Source organism: Heterocephalus glaber, unplaced genomic scaffold (assembly GCF_053883595.1).
Source record: "Heterocephalus glaber isolate CG9 unplaced genomic scaffold, H.glaber_assembly_v1.0 deba00000768, whole genome shotgun sequence".
In the NCBI taxonomy this organism is placed as follows: Eukaryota; Metazoa; Chordata; class Mammalia; order Rodentia; family Bathyergidae; genus Heterocephalus; species Heterocephalus glaber.
The window spans coordinates 3,706,309-3,723,111 of NW_028258162.1; the positions used below are offsets into that span (position 1 = coordinate 3,706,309).

The window sequence follows — 16,803 nt, forward strand, 5'->3', positions numbered from 1 at the left end:
CCACGAAGCTTTGCTGACTCCCGGGGATGTTCACAGGCAAACAGCCACCTACACGGGGCACAAGCACTTTGTCCTCCCTGGGTCTGGTGTCAGACGTTTCTCTCCGAGCCCTGCTTGCAGCTGCCTCTCCCCAACATTCCCCACGAGTCTCACCCAAATCCAGGCCAGGTTCCCCAATGGCAAAGCAGGAAGTGACAGAATGACAACGTGCTACCCGCCAGGGCCACCCCAGAGCTGTAAGTCCTTCACCTGTCACTGCACACCTGCGGGCCACCGGGTGCCACCTGCTCTCGCCAACACCCCACACGATCGGGTCACGTAGGCGCTTCATCCGTGCTCTCCCACCTCAGCTTCCTGCTTCTCTCCCGGAAGTCAGCCCCCACCCTGACCTCTAAGCAGCGCCTCCTCCAATCCTGCAGTGGGGCCCTGGCTTGACACTGCTCCCTCCATCACACATGGGCCTGTTTCTTCTGGCCAGCTGCAGGGCCTTGGCAGATCTCTTCTTTACACGATGTCTCTTCCCAGTCTTGCTACAGTCTACTCCATCCGCCTGTCCCCCCTCACCACGCACAGCTTCAGCAAGCAAGTATGCCTGTCACTGTCATGGCATCAACAGCCTCTTCTCAAATCCTGTCAACACGCACAGAGCGGGACGGTCAGCCATCAAGTCTCTGTGCCACAAGAAACAGAGATGCCCACGATCTGGGATATCCATCTTGCTCTATGATATGAAAAAAAAAAAACCTGTTTTTATTCAAGCAATCTTTTTGAGGGTCTCTTGTACATGTAGCTTAGCCCCTGACTCTAAATAAATCACCATTTCATTGCTAACAGTGAAAACTTAGGAAACTCACCACCACCGCATCTGTGCTGCAGAACAGGAAGTGGGGTGGACAAAGTGTGGGGCTTTAGGCTTAGGGTCCCAAAACTCAGGCCATAAGGCACAGCGGGAAAGGATGCCCTGTGACCGTGCCCGGCGCCTGTCACTTAATAGGCAAGTGTGTGTGCTGGTAAGACAGCAGCAGTAACAAAATAGCTTAGAAGTCTTGATCATACATAAAACCAGAGTAACTAGGAAGCAAACAAAATTTCAAGAACACAGCTTACCACAAAACCAAGTGATAAAATATCACCTCAAACTCCAGGGCACAAGCAATTGGGAACAAGGCACCAACAGGAAGACCAACACGAATGTAGCCCCTCTGGGTAAAAAGAAAATCAAAAGGGCGTCTGAGAACCCCCAAAGCCACCCAAATGCAGGAGAATCCACAGCTGACTGATTTAAGAAGAGCAGCAGAAATCAAATCTGGAAAGGCTGATCTCCCCGAGAAGTGGGGGCTGGTGGTAAGATCCGACCGGACAGAGCAAGTCCAGGCCTGTGACCTGGAAACGGACCATTGAGGGCTCCCTTCCATGCCCAGGTAAAAGCTAGGGGGAGGACTGTGCCTTGTGTGTGTGTGTGTGTGTGTGTGTGTGTGTGTGTGTGTGCACGCACAGATGTGTATTTACATGAAAACCACAGAGAACAGAGCCTTTGACATGAGAAAAGCCATGCAGAACAAACCCTCCCTCTCAAAAGTTTAGGAAGATCAGTTTCACACTAAATAAAATAATGAGCAGGGCCAGGGATTTAGCTCAGTGGTTCTGCCGTTTGCCTTGCAAGCAGAAAGACCCGAGTTCGATTCCTGGTACCAAAAAAAAAATAATAATAATAATAATAATAATGAGCAACCTAACAATACTGACAGCAAATCCCACACAATTAGTACAGGAAAAAAGAAAATAAAGTGCTACACTATAACATCTTTATTGATAACGAAAGCTCACTACCCAAAAGGGCTCCCCTGAAAACCAACCAACACTGTAACCAATTACTTCAAAACAAAATAAAAATACTTTAATAAAATGATACATGACAGGGTACAACAACATACATTAGAATTGATAAAGCTCGGAAATAAAGACAGAACTCATGAAATAATGAGAAATAGAATAAACATGATTTTCAGAAATTAAAAGTACAATAGTGTATCCAAGAAAAAATAAACACAACAAATAATGCCTTGTAAGAAATGAGAAAGTAGCTGGGGATTTAGCTCAGTGGTTTCGCCGCCTGCTGCTCAAGCTCAAGGACCCAAGTTCAATCCCCGGTACCAAAAAAAAAAAAAAAAAGAAACGAGAAAGTAAATAGCTAATTTCTGCAAAAATAAAATGAAATGACAAGACAAAAAGAATCTGTGAGGAAGTAACAAATATCAAAGGTGGGCAAAAAGTTCGACATATACTAAAAAACCTGAGGAAGAAAATATAAGGGAAAAGAAGATAAACTAAGAACCATAATAGAAACTTGCCTTAAATAAAAAAGAGAATTCTTAAACTATTAATTTAAGCTGTGTATTTACTCCTGGGAAATGATCCATCCAGAATAACCTATATGCTATGCCAAGATAATCCAGGGAAACTATAGAAAATAAAATTAGATGAACAGACTTCTGGACAACAATATGGTATTTTATGCCATAAGAAATAAAAGAGTAGATATAATACTCCAGGAAAGAAACTCTGAGACTTTATGTCCAGCAAAACTGACTTTGATGTGAAAAGGGCACAGATTTTTACGCACCACCCAACGGCAAGAACTCTAGGAGTATTATTCTTTTGATGCCAGTCTAATAAGACTACGAGCTTCAGACAATCAAAATAACTAGACATCACCAAAAGGACTGAAGATGAACATAAAAATATAGACAAAAAACTACATGAGGGATAAAACATAGAACAGTAAAAAATGGCTACATGTGCCGAGAATTCAGGTACAGTTCAAGTATCACAAAACCGAGAAGCACATGTGAAGAGCTACAATCAGATTAGAGATGCGTCTGGTTCCTGTTTTGCCAAGAAAAGAACTTAGAAGCTGTCACTACCATCCTCCCAACAAGAAAAAAACTGATGAGACAGAAAACCAACAACTCTTCATAGATTCATCATCGAACTGAGGTCACGGGTCAAACTGTGATTTGCCTGCCCCTGTCACACTGAAAAGTACGGAGACAGATAGCTACAGAGAATCGTGACATAACAGGAGCAGAAACTGCTGCTGGAACCAGCAACTGGCAAGAACACTGAAAGTATAACTGAGTAACTCCCAGAGATGAGCCTTTTCCTCTGAGATTTGGTCACAGGATTACACATTTCCCCTACTGAGCCACAAAACACATCAAGGAGACTTACATGCCTACTGCTAAGAGAAAAGCCAATCCCCAAGGTCCAGATACTACAGCGGTACCTCGGCTCAAGAATTTAATTCTTTCCATGATTCTAGCTGCAACTCAATTGCAAGGCAGGGCAAAACTAGGGACAAAAGGCAAACTACAATATTTCAGTGGTATCCTGTGGTGCAGAGTGAGACAATGAAAGAAACGGATATGGAAGAGAGAAACGTGAGGATCTATACGGCCTTTTACAGACACTACTCCATATGGTACTACAATGGTGGACACATGATAACGTCTTTGTCAGAACCCACAGGACTGCATTACCGAGAACCTTAATGTTAACTACAGATTTTGGTTGATACCGATATATTAACATTGCTTCATCAATTGTAGTAAATATCCCCCACCAAGGAAAGACAGTAGTAATAGGGGAAACTAGGGAGAGGAGAGAGGGAGAGAAATGGGAATTACGTGCTTCTTATATAATTTCTCTGCAAGTCTAAAACTGCTCTGAAAAACAGACTAGTTTATAAAAAGATTGGGCCAGAGATTTAGCTCAGTGGCAGCGCACCTGCCTCAAAAGCACAAGGTCCTGAGTTCAATCCCCAGTACCAAAAAATAAAAAATAAGAAAATAAAAAGGATGGGGAATGGGGTAGCACATGCCTAAGGCAACTGTTCATAGCAATATTGGCAATGGTGAAATTAGTATTGCGAATCATGTGTGATGCATCAAATAAGTGACTACGAGATAGTCTGTCATCACGGGTATCTATGAGGACCAGGACTCTCAGTGTCAAGAAAGGAGGCAGAAATGCGCTGGGCAGGAAGTGAAGTAAAAGCCTTGTATGGTACTGGAAGTGCCAGTGTGATCCAGCAAGAAGTGTTATCTTGGCTCCAGTTGGGAGACTGAAGGTTCCCCCAAACTCCATGTGTTAAAGGCCTGGTCACCAGGGTGGTGCTACTGGAGGGACCCAGCGAAAGGTTCTCAGCTCACTGGGGACACATCCTAGGGGCAGAGCGACCCTGGCCCCTTCCTCTTATGTTTGCTTCCTACCCATGAGGTGAGCAGTTTGCTCCACCACACACTCCTAGCACTGCCACCTGTCACCCTCACCAGAAACCCAAAGCGATGACTCCACCTGTCTTGGACCGAAACTTCCAAAACTGTGATCCAAAGTAAACCTTTTCTCCTTATCAGCTGATTACTGAGGCGTTTGTTACAGTAACAGAAAGCTGACTCACATACAGAGCCTTCTTAATTTTGGCTCTGTGCACTAAAAAGGCCTAAAAGCCATGACCAACCCATAATCACAATCACAATAATCATAATGATGACAATCATTATAATCTGGAGTCCAGGTGGTGTCCTCAGATGGTCCCTCCCCAAGAAACAAAAGTTTCTTAGCAGAATGAACGACTCTAGACCTGAGTCAGGAATATACAGAAACATCTAGAATACTTTGTCTAGAATATCAGAATGCAAGAAGGCAACTAAAGACCACAGTCCTGACCCAAGGATCGAAGACCCAGCTAGAAGAGGCTCCAGAAATGAACAGTTTGAGCTTGACCAAGGGTAATAACCCCAAGACTATAGTGAATAAGGATGCAAAACCAAATTTTTAAATTCCAAACAACAGGTTGGACCAGTGGTGGCGAACCTATGCCACGCAGGCTGCAGTGGGCTGCGTGTATCATTGAAAGCTCTAAAAGGTTTGCCATCACTGGGTTAGGGGTATGGACTGAGCACTGCAGCTATCATAAGTTCCCTGGTGATTGTAATGTGCAGCCAGGTTTGGGCCTCTGATATAGATGATAGTGACCCAGTAATGAGCTATGTCTCAGAAAGGGGCTTGAGGTGTCTTGTGTGCCTCGCTGCTGAGACACCGTACTGGAGACCACAAATTGAAAGAGGAGAGGTTTGCCTCATGACTATTAGAGGTTTCAGTCCATAGCTGGCCAGCTCTAGGGTAGGAAGCGCATGGTTGAAGGTCCTGCAGCTGCTCACACCACAGTGGTGGACAGGAAGTAGAGAAGGAAGGAGCCTGGGAGAGAGATACACCTTGTAGGTCAGGCTCCAGTGAGCCGCAGATTCCCACAGCCCCACCTCCTAAAAGCAAGCCAGCTATAGCAACTCCACAATCCAGTCCTCTCCAAAAGCCCGACCCAGGAGTGCACGAGGCTCTTGGGGAACATCTAGATAGAAACCACAGCAAGGTGAGAACAAGCTCTCTCCAAAGAAGCAGTGTTCCAAGTGAGCACCCTGCTTGGCCTGGCCAGCACCATCTGTGAAACCTCAGTACATATTAAGAGTGTGGATCTTTTGCTTGCCAGTTTTCAAGTATTTTCCCCAGTTTGGTGACTCTCATCTTCCCGTATAAAAAGCACACCACGTCGCCCAGGATTGTACTCTTATATATAACCTACCTAAATGTATGCATACATTCACCAACACATATCTCCATGTATTCATAGCAGCACTGTCACAGCCCTGTCTGGAAACTACTTGTGTTCCACAGCTTTCCATTACTGTTACAAGTATCTGAGATAACCATTTATAAAGAGAAAAGGTTGAGCTGGATGTGGTAGTGCATGCTCGTAAGCCCATGCTGGGAATCTTGTAATCAGCACCCTGGGGAGCTGAGGCAGGAGGATCACAAGTTGCAGCCTAGCCTGGGCAAGAAGCTACTTGTCAGATCCTGACTCAGGTTAGAAAAAAAAGTGCTGGTGGGGTAGCTCAGTACAAACGCATGAAGGCCCTGAGAGTTCAATCCCCAGGACTACAAAAAAAAAAAGAGAGAGGTTCGGGGTTTTAGGGGTTCCAGTCCACGGCCGGACAGCCCTACTGCCTTTGGGTTTGCAGCAGCTGTCGTGGCAAGACAGGAACACGTGGGGGAGCAAACCTGAGTGAGCAAACAGCCCCGGATCCCTACTGTCCCCTTAAGGCCTCGCCCCAGTGACCGGAAGGCCTCGCTCTAGGCCTCCTCTCTCAAGGTCTCCAACTCTTCACAAACACCACCAAGCCGGAAGCTGCACCTGGGCCTCTGGGCGACACATCTGATGGAGCTACAGCGCTCCCCAAATGGCACCAGTGGCAGGACAGATGTACAGACCCTGGGAGTCACCCTGGCGGTCTGTAAGCAGCATCACATGAATGAATCCCACACACCTGAGGCCTACCAGGAGAATCCTGAAGCCTACGAGGAGAATCCTGAGGCCTACCAGGAGAATCCTGACGCGGCAGGGCACTCTCTGCCTCAGTCCCTGTGTCTCTCTCTCCCTTTCCTGCCTTTCTCCCTTCCTTCCTTCCTTTTTCAAATGCTGAAACAAACCAGGCCAGATTCATCCACGATTCCGAGTCGGGAGAGGAGTCATCCCTGAGGGGACACTGACCAGGAAGCACGGGGCTCCTGGGTACTGATAACACGGTTTCTCAGTTTGGAAATCTGTCCATCTGTACTATTCTGTGAGCACTTACCTACATGAGGACGTCAATAAAGTTTTCTGTGAAATGATCTTTTTAAAGTACATGTAAGCGTTCTGTGAGGAAGATGGTTCTGTTCCCCCGGTAGGAGCACGGGTAGGTTCGCATCCCTGCATGCACTTCAAAAGCAGTATGGAGCGGCAGCCCAGCCAGGGCAGGCACCAGGCCTTCTAGAACAACACCAGCAGGCACTCACTAAGCGCGCTCACTGCATGAGCCATTCACCTCGGTTCACCTTGGTCTCCCCTTGGGGCTGAGGCAGGTCCGGTCAGAAACACTCACGGAAATGAAGAAGGGAAGACGACACGGGTTAGGCACAGACTGCAGTCTGGGTGACTCTAGCACTCGTTACCTGGGGGACACGCAGCAAATGACGGAAACTCTTTCAATCTGTTCCCTCAGCTATTAACCGGATGATCATCACAATAATGATCATGAGCAACCCACAAGAGTTTAGCACGGTGGTGCACGGTAAACATGCACGTGTGTTAATGCACTCTGCCTGCATACAGATGGTACTGTACGACCTATTATCCAAGCAGAAGGTGCACAACTTGGAAGAACACAGTACATATCATTAAATAAGTGCTTCTGACATGGACTGAAGGTTTAAAATGTACAGCTGAGAAGCAACAACAAGGAAACAGGTTACACAGGAAAATGCGCAAAGCCGCCATTCATACTGAACTGGGAAGACTTCTGATAAACCACCCCATCTGAGGATGCATGCCTTGCATTTGGCCCAGTTTCCCCTTAAAATCACAAACTACTCTGAGTCCAAAGGCATAGGTAAGAGATACACAGGGAGATGCACGAAATGAAAAGAATCTTTAAGAACGAGTCAACTACAACTGAAGTCGCTGTTTCATGTAACTCAGGTTTATTCCACCTGAATAGAAGCCAATATTCCAATACAATCTTTTCCAGCACCAGACTTCATAGACTATTTAAGCCAATGTTCTAAGTTTGAAGACAGAAGGAAATGCATTAATGTACAATGTAAAAAGACCTCACATGTAATTATCAAATTCCATTAAAAGTGATAACTAATAGTTCTTCAGGAAACATAAAGGAAGGGGAAGGGTCCAGCTAATATTGCTCAAATGGAGAGGAAGTTGCTTCTCATTTTTCTTAAAGCTCCATGATAATGCTGTAAATCCGTTTTCCAGTTGGCAGGTGAGCTCAGTGACTTATTTTATTTGCCTGGTGCAGTAGTTAAAGGGCCTTGAGACCGAATGCCTTGGGACAAGCAAGCCCTGGGAAGCATCTCCTCTTAGCCCCCTCCGAGCCCGGCCCTCGTGGTCCTGCAGGGCCAGGAACAACACAGTGGAGTCCGACAGAGCCAAGGCCGCGACACTGCCAGGCTGTGCAGAATTGACAGGCTCCTGCGTTCTCAGCTATAAACTGCTGACCACCTCACCAGACTTCCAATCCAGAATACTGTTCTCTATGATGAAGCAGGAAGACAGAGGCGAGGTGGGTGAAGAAGGAAGGAAGCCACTGCAGGGGCTGCAGCAGGCCCGAGGTGGAGGGCGTGGCTGATTGCCTAGAAACCCGCCCCAAAGCACTGCGGCTCAACACTGACCCCTACTGGCCAGACCCTTGCTCTGGAAGAACTGTTCCTCAGCCACAGTTTTTGCAATCTTTTTCTTTGAAAAATAGAAAATAAACTAACATCCACAAACTTGGTAGTGAAAGAAACAAGAGGCCTTTGTGAGATGTAAAGGAACCATCTCAGCCATGCGTGGTGAAGCAGGCCTGTAATCCCAGCACTCTGGGAGGCTGAGACAGGAGGACAGCAGGTTTGAGCCCAGCCAGGGCAGCTTAGCGACTCAGTGACATCCTGTCTCAAGATAAAGACATTGCAAAAAGGGCTGAGGATGTGGCTCAGTGTGGAGCCCTTGGGTTCAATCTCAGTACCAGAAAAATAAAATAAAACAGTCACTTCTAGCTTTTGCTTCGTAACAGTGGATGGATCTCCTTGTCTAGATCCGGCTCTCTGTCAACTTGGTTCATGTAAATTTATGAAGAGGATACGTACAGGGTATGATCTGCAATTAACTTCCATGCCAACTCCAGCGCGGATTCTCACAATTCAGAGCCAGTTATGACGGCAGAGCAGCTGTCATGGTTTCTAACGGTGAAAATCGCAGTACTTTACCCACTCACCACTTTCCAGCTGGGCATGGTGACGCATGCCTGTCATCCCAGCACCCAAGAGGCTGAGGCAGGAGAATCGCTCTGAGTTCAGGCCTAAACTACCAAGTAAGACTTGTCTCAAAAAATACTTCAAGTTTCCTTAGCGTGCAAAATATTATTTCATCACTATACAAAGACTGAACAGAAAGGAAGTTCCAAAATACTTGGCTTTGTCAGTGCCCATCACGAATACACACTCGACAGGTGTATACTACAGGACACATAGTATTTTAACTAATAGTTTAAAAATCGCCACCTGTCTTCAGTGTGGGTCTGTCACCCTCAACAGAGTCTCAGCTACACGCAGGTCACAACCAAACTCCTGTGCTACCATCTCTGCCTGTTGTTCTCCCACCTTCCTGCCATGCCCAGGGCCTGGCACTCACCAGTGTGAGGCCTCAGTTTCTCCTCTGGATCCTCTTTCTTTCCAAGAAATGAAGAGATGTAGTTTTCATCTTTTACACAATTAAAACAAAAACAGTTTTAAAAATCATGATAGCAAATACTAGGACCAAGATGTGCCAGACCGGATACTGAGCACTTCTCAGACTCCCTGTGGAAGGTGCTCTTCTTCAGTCTCCTTTTATGGGTGGGGAACCAGAGGCACAGAGACCTGAAGTGACTGGCCCGAGGCCGCACAGCTAACGACAAACAAAAACTTTACTGACCAAAAGAATAGTTCGTAGCGACTGCAGCGGAAATGAAAAATGATATAAAAAATAGAAAAAGTCATTATTAGTTCAATTACACCCAAAAGGTCGTAAGTTTTATTTCCCACCTTGATGACACATTTTCAAAAATCCAAATAGAACACTTGACAGAGGTGACCGAGTCTCAGACTTGCAAACTGCTTTCCCTCTGGAAAGTTTGGGAGAAACCTGCAAGGGCACAGGACTCACGTTCCTTCTCCCATTCCAAGCTTTCTACTGTAGTGAACCTGGATTTCTCAGCTAAAAACAATGAACATTCCTCCTTCAAGAAGCTCTTCCTGAGCACTACTCCAAGTAGAGCCGGGCTGGACGACGGGATGAAAACATCGGACACTGGGACAGAGTCCTGGGGCAGGTGAGGCCGGTGGAGCTGAAGAGAGACAAGTCATTCATACTTTCAACAAGCACTGACTGACAAGGGGTGGGGGCCACAGAGAGAGGGAAAAGTTTCCAAAGGGCTCCCTGGGGCCAAACCCTGCAGGCTTCATTACACAAAAGCGGGCAGAGACACACAGAGACACAGAGACACAGAGACACACAGACACACACACACACACACACACACACACACACACACACACGATGGGGGGTTAAAGGGTCTAAGCTAAAAACCACACATTCCTCCCAGCTTCTTGTATCTATCTTATCTCCAAAGACAGCCCACACTGATCACACGGTTTGCTAACAGAGGAATATTTCTATGGACAGGGCTTTTGAAATAGTACCTTCATGTAACTCCTGATTCTGTCTGCTGATTATTTTGCATGATTGTTTAGATAAACAGCTCCCACCCTCGGTAAAGGGTTCTATCTATTTATTGATTTATACAGTTCTGAAATCAAAGCCAGACCTCCTGTGTGCTAGGCACACACTCTACCTCTGAGCCACATCTGCAGCCTGCTTAATTTCGTTGTTCTTGTTTTTAAAACAGGGTCTTGCAAAGTTGGCCAGGTTGGCCTCAAACTTGCAGTCCTCCTGAGTAGCTGAGATTACAGGTGTGCACCAGATGAATACAAAAACAAACAAATAAGGCTTGACCACTCAGAAGGCAATAAACCTCAAGATATCAAAAGCCACAGAAGATTTAAATAAAAGAATGAAAAGAGTCCACCTGATCACAGCTGGAATTCTTGGCCTCCAGGGCAACGGATTACAAGAGTCTTTAAAAGTAACTTTTATCATTCATGGGAAGACAGTGGCTGCTAGGAGATAGCTTCCAGGGTAAAATCTCTTTAATAAAAAGAACAAAATGGTCAGCATTACTCTTAGAAACTTTACAGAAGAATGTGTGTGCAGATTATGTGCCTGGTAGAAAAAACAAGATAAAAAAGAAATAAGAGAATTAGAAGTATCAAGAAAACAGCGTTCATGGACCGGGGATTTAGCTCAGTGGTTCCACCACCTGCCTCGCAAGCGCAAGGTCCCGAGTTCAATCCCCAACACCAAAAAAAAGAAAACAGCGTTCTAATCAAATAGAACCCAGGCAAAAGTGCCAGACACTCCAAGTTCTAATAAGCAACATAAAAGATGCCTATAGACAACACAATTGATTCACCCAGCCTGATTAACCAAGTTAAATTCTTGTTTGGGCAACTGAGGACACCGGAACTGGTTACATCCAGGCTCTCAGCCAGTATTCACATAAACAGTTACCATCTGATGCAAATTACTGAATGTAGCACTAAGCCAGTCCTCCCAAGTGCTACTTAGTTCCCATTTGACAAGAACCCTGAGCTCAGAAAAGCTAAGTAACTTCTCTAAAGTTACATGGTAGTAAGCAGCAGAATTTGAACCCAGTCTATCCCAGTCCAATCCTGGTCCTAGCACCTCTCAGCACAGGGTCTTAGCATTCCTGCCCTTGGCTTCAGTCTGACATCTGCCTCCAGACCAGGCAGTTTTCCCCACGAGAAAGCATTCGGTACCAAATTCCTCAAAACACCTTTAAGAGGCAACTTGCTATCTCTGAGAAAGTAAAGTGCTGGGTTTGTAAGACTCTTATCTCCCAAGCATTTCATCTGCTTCAAACAAACACAAAACTTCCATTCTGACCCGAAGTTGTCTAAGTAAAGGAAGGCATTCACGTAACTGTGCCAAGTAAGCACTGCGTGCAGGGCTGATGAGCGAGCAGGCTTGTGCAGAGCCAGGCCCCTCTGTACCCTGAGGCAGGCAGAGGTCCCGGGATGAGCAGAGGGCAGCCTGTCACTGGGTCCCTACAGAAGCCGCAGGGCGTGGGCTCTCCAAGTTCCCTGCCACCGAACTTCCCAACACGTTCTCTCCCTTAGTTACTTCTCTGGGAAAACGGAAGGATGATCTTGCTTTTCGCTGCCCAATGCTGTACTGGAAATGCTCTTCTCAGGAAGCAAGTGGCTATCTCTGCTTCTGTCCTGAAAGCCCGTCCTTCAGAGATAATGGTGCTGAACAGAGATGGCGGCGAAGCCACACCCACCGCTTATAAATACTACAGGAAGCCTCTTCAAAAGCTGAGGCGCCTCAAGCTGCTCTAAGAGCAGACTCCTCTTCAGGCCCTGAGAAAAAGGGTGCTGTAAGGGAGAGGGACAGGGATGGGGGCCCAAGTGCAGCTGTGAGGTGCCTCCTCCTCCTCCTCCTCACCCTCGCCTTCCTCTGCAGCAACAGGGACCCGGGAAAGGTCTCGATCACAGCTGGGTCGGGGCAGTGTGGAGCCTGCCCCGATTCTCAGCTGCCAAGTCCGTGCCAGAGACCTGTGCCCCCCTCTAATGCAAGCGACCAGCATACAGGAGGGAGGTGGACGTGCTTATTAACACAGAGCCCAAGTTAATGACAGTGAGTCCATCGTGGTCCCCGAACGCAAGTCATCTGCAGCCTGTCACGCCCTTTCCCTGCGCCGACTGGACCAAGAGCATGGGCACCAAACATGTCCCAGGCACAAAGCAGGAATTCCCCGGAAACTCCATCCCCCACGCCTGCCAAGCGACCCATCACCCTTCAGGGTCACTGGGATGCCTCTCCCCTTCTGCTCCACAGCTTGGACTGCACTTCACAGACTGGGAAGCCTCCTCTATCACTCTTCGTTCATCAGACAAGTGGGAGCCCCCCTGTGTGTCGGGAACCGATGTAAAGAGTGTAAAGGGGAACACTGCGCAACGCTCAGTCTCCCAGTCAGGAAGAGACTTGTGGACCTGAGGAAAAGCAAGGCGTGTCCAAGTGCAGGAGGCGGTGACTCTGTCAGGTGCGCACAGAAAGGCTTCTACGCGCTGTGGCAGCTCAGTATTCTGGACAGAAGCAAAAGGACTTCCGGTGAGAAGAGTGCGGGAGGTGGGAACACAACGATGGCAAAGGCACAGGGATCTGAAGGAGGACGCTCTGGCGGGGGGGGGGGGGGGCGCTGTGCACACGGGGTTCAGGGACAAGGCTGTGGTCAGATTTAGAAAGGCCTCGCACCTGACGCCTGGGAACCTGGGCAGTGCTGTTAGTAAAGGACAAGTAGACACGTTTCAAGGAGAAGATCCAAGCTGAAGTCACAACACAATCAGCCTGGCGAAGTGCTTTATTTCACTCAGAAAGTGGTTTTCAAATGTTGGAATTAGTTGGTAATGTTTCAAAATGAAGAAATTTCTGTAACAATCTGGATTCTTGGCTCCTTAACAAAAGAAAATCGGGCAACACATGGTAACAACTCCCTGGGTTTGAGTAGCTCAGGCTGGAGCTGCCCCACTCAGGCAGACACCCGTGATGGAGTTCATGCCATGCCCACCTTCACCGGCAGGGATGTGAGTTTGTGATGCCTGGTTTTAAAGAAAGCAGCAACGGGACAAAATGGGTGCTATGGAGAATAACAGCTAACGTAACAAAGTGAGTGAACTGGCCACTCAGACTGGAGATAACGCAGCTGGTCAGGAAGCCATCACTTGCAGTACAAGAAAAAGCTAAGGAAGCGAGAATCAAATTAGAATAAAGACCCAGAAATAGGTAAGGAGTCAAGAAATGGTCACAAGCACTCTTATCATCATGTAACTTGTGTGCGTGGTGAGTTCTTGAACAAAGACTGTACCAAGAGAAAGGAAGAGGGATTCCAACTTGACCTCCCACTTGAAGGATGAGGGCCATCAGGGGAACAGGTGGAAGCCCCACCCATACAGACCCACGCAGCGGAGGGGCCACGGCGGCCAAGGCCTCGCGCGGTTCCGATCGCCGGCTCTCGCTCCTTCTGTGTGGACCAGACACGGTCTGACTGCAAACTTTCTGAGCCACGCGCCAGGCAGGCGGCGCTGACAAGCCAAGGGTGCGACCTGAAGCACCGCGGCTCGGGGAGGCCCGGCGGCCCCGGGCGAACTCCAACCCTCCCAGCCCCTGGGGCAGGCGGAAGGCCCCCGAGCACTCACACAGGCCGCTGACGTCCAACATGCTGGAAATGCCCCGGTCACTCATGTCCACTTCCGGCTGGCTCTTCTCCCGGCTCTCCTCCACCAACTTCTTCAGAGACTTGGACATGTTCTGCACCGAACGACAACAGAGCAGGTGGGCGAAGGCAGGAGGGCAGGCAGCGGCCGAGAGCTAAGAGCCTCGGGCGGCCGCGCCCCGACTCTGCCTGGGCGGCATCGCTGCCAGGGGCGCGGCCAGGGGCAGGAGGGTCCCGCCCGGTCTCGGCCGCGCACGGGAGCAAACCCGGGAGCAGTGGCCCCACTCACCCAGCAGGGCAGCCGGGGATCCGGCGGACGCGCGGCGGGCAGCGGGGCGCTCGCGGATGCCAAACCCGTCCGGTACTCGGAACACGCCCTGTCCCTCCGCTCCGCGCAGGCGCACGCGGAGCGCACGCGACACTTCCCAAATTAGGAGAACAGTCGATTAAACGCGGCTGGAGGGAGAGCCTCCGCCCATGAAAGAATGCGAACCCCGAGGCCAGCCAATCACATCCCTGATTCGGCTCCGAGGCTCCGCCCCACAACGAGGTCAGCCCGTCTCTCTCGGATGTGAGATGCTGATTTAGACAGAGGTGCGCGCATGCTCAGTCAATTAATGGAAGGTCGAGGTGTTGAGGGCGGAAGTGGGGAAGTTTGGAGCACCTCAGCGGGGGAAAAAGGAAAAAGGTCGTAGATGAGGGTGGGTCTTGGGAAACCTCCTTGCTCTCCTTCTTTAACTGCAGTTCCACCTACCAGAAGTTGCTATCCTTAGTCACTTCTGTGCAATTTTGCCTTTATCAGTCCTTGCCCAGGAAGGAACCTTATAGAATGAGTCGTATTCTCTGTATCTGTAGGTTTCAGCTCAAAATCGTACTTTTGAAACTCTTAAGCTTCTTGTCAGAAGCTGCTGGCTGTTTTGCACCAGATCTTTGGTCTTGAGCACTTAGAATCCCCCCTCAGAGTTAGAAGCTACAAGTGAAACCCAGATCACTCAAAAAGCCGTAGTTGACTTTTGTATCTGTTGAAACATGAAATTAGGGCTCCCAGAAATATCCAATTTCCTTTTCAAAAGGCAACCAAAGTTTTAATTCTGACAAAACTGGGCTCTGCTTCGCTGTTTCCTCAGGCAGTTCCAGTCATATCACTCAGTAATAGGAATTCTGTCCTCTCAACCGAAACTTGTGCCTAGAGACAATTACATACCATGAAACAGGATCGATAGAAAGGCAGTCCTTCTGGTATCGCCCAGATAGATGGAAGGAGAGGTAGGCTGACAGACAGACACACACACACACACATATACAAGCTCCGAGCCACCTAGGTGAAAGAAAAATCAGTACCCTTGAATGTGAAATGTGAGATTTCTTGTTTAAGGAACATTCCAAATGAAAATATGCTCACATTAGTCTTCTTTGATCTGGAACAGTTCCTCGGCTATCTTAATCCTTGAACTAGATATTATCTATGAGCACAGGCCAGATATTTTGTAGAATGGTATTCACAGTGGGTTCGTCTGAGGTTTCCTTGTGATAGATTTGGGTTATGAAATTTGGAGAAATACCACTAAAATGATAGGCCTTTTTCCGTGAACTCAAGGTAGAGATAACACTGTTTTCTCTTGAGATCGGTGATGTGAGTTCTGATCACTTGATTAAGGAGGTGTCTGCCAGGTTTATTCACCATAAAGTTGCTATTTTTCCCTTCATAATTAAAAGTAATATGTGGGTGGGATACTACAGGATGGTGTAAAAATTCCTTTTCTCACCTTTTTTTAAATTAATATTAGCATCCACTTATGATTTTCTAATTTCATTTCATTTCTACTTACTAGTTGACATTCTCTTATATATCCATTTCTTGAATCATTAGGATTTTTAAAGCAGAAATGCTTTTTGAAAAGTTGATAATTTGTCCTGTTTCATCCATTTCAACTACAAAGGTTGAAAGCACTAGTACCCTGTGAAAATTTTAGGATTGTTACAAGAAAATACCAGAGACTGAGTGGCTAAAACAATGGAAATATATTTCCTCAAAGTTCTGGGAGCTGGAAGTCCAAGATCAAATGCTAGCAGATTTGATTTCTCCTGGGGGCTCTGCTTGACATGAAGACAGCTGCTACTCTAGATCCTCACATGCTTTTCCCTGTGTAGATGCTGCTGCTTCCTCTTCCCACAAGGACACTAATTATATTAGATTAGAGCCCTAGCCTTCTTTCTTTACTAGAATACTGCTTTTATTTCACGAATGCTCTCTTTTCTCAAATCTCTCTGAGGATGATGGTTTTTATGCCCCTTTTCTGTTTACTAAATTACTTTCTTCAAGGGTCCCTTCTCACACATGTTTATTGTTATGGTTTGTGACTATGCCCCCCCCCCCCCGCCAGCCTCCTGCAGTCATAAGCTTTTTCAGAGGTGGCTGAATCTAGATTGTGTGATGCTGGGATTAAGGGCATGTGGTTACTAAATCAGTCCACAGATTGGTTTGGCACCACCCTAATCCCTGTAGTCTGGATAAGATAAAAGATGCAGAAAGATGGGATAAAAGACTTCGAAGATCCTTTGTTGCTTTTGCTGTCTTCTGCCACCATAAACTGTTGCCCCTCTGCCATGTGCCACCCTGGCTTGGAGCCAGCTGATTATGGACTGAAATCTCTACAAACTGAGCTAAATAAACCTTTCCTCCTTTAACTTTGAGTGTTGGGTAGTTTGTCCTGGAGTAGGAAACAGTGAGGACCCCTGCACAGATAACTTTTTAACACAAAGATAAGCAAAAAGCGGCTTGTAATGATGCCGGCAGCTCAGAGGGTGACTCCTGTCA

The 16,803-nt window shown here is 47.4% G+C and overlaps 1 protein-coding gene across 4 annotated transcripts in view; it reads right to left on the bottom strand.

Moving 5' to 3' along the window:
- Positions 1 to 14,446, bottom strand: part of Rsu1 (Ras suppressor protein 1) — a 188,923-nt gene extending 174,477 nt beyond the window's left edge. For 2 of the 4 annotated variants that reach the window (XM_021240396.2, XM_004859976.4), the window contains exons 1-2: positions 14,275 to 14,445; positions 13,969 to 14,080 (exon numbers count right to left, since the gene is read on the bottom strand). In XM_021240396.2, coding sequence (XP_021096055.1) covers positions 13,969 to 14,077 — 109 coding nt within the window. In that variant the 5' untranslated portion in view covers positions 14,078 to 14,080; positions 14,275 to 14,445. Of the gene's footprint in view, positions 1 to 249; positions 347 to 13,968; positions 14,081 to 14,274 lie in introns of those variants that run through there. The other 2 variants (XM_087207209.1, XM_021240395.2) reach the window with 2 other exon arrangements.
- Between the last annotated feature and the right edge of the window lie 2,357 nt (positions 14,447 to 16,803).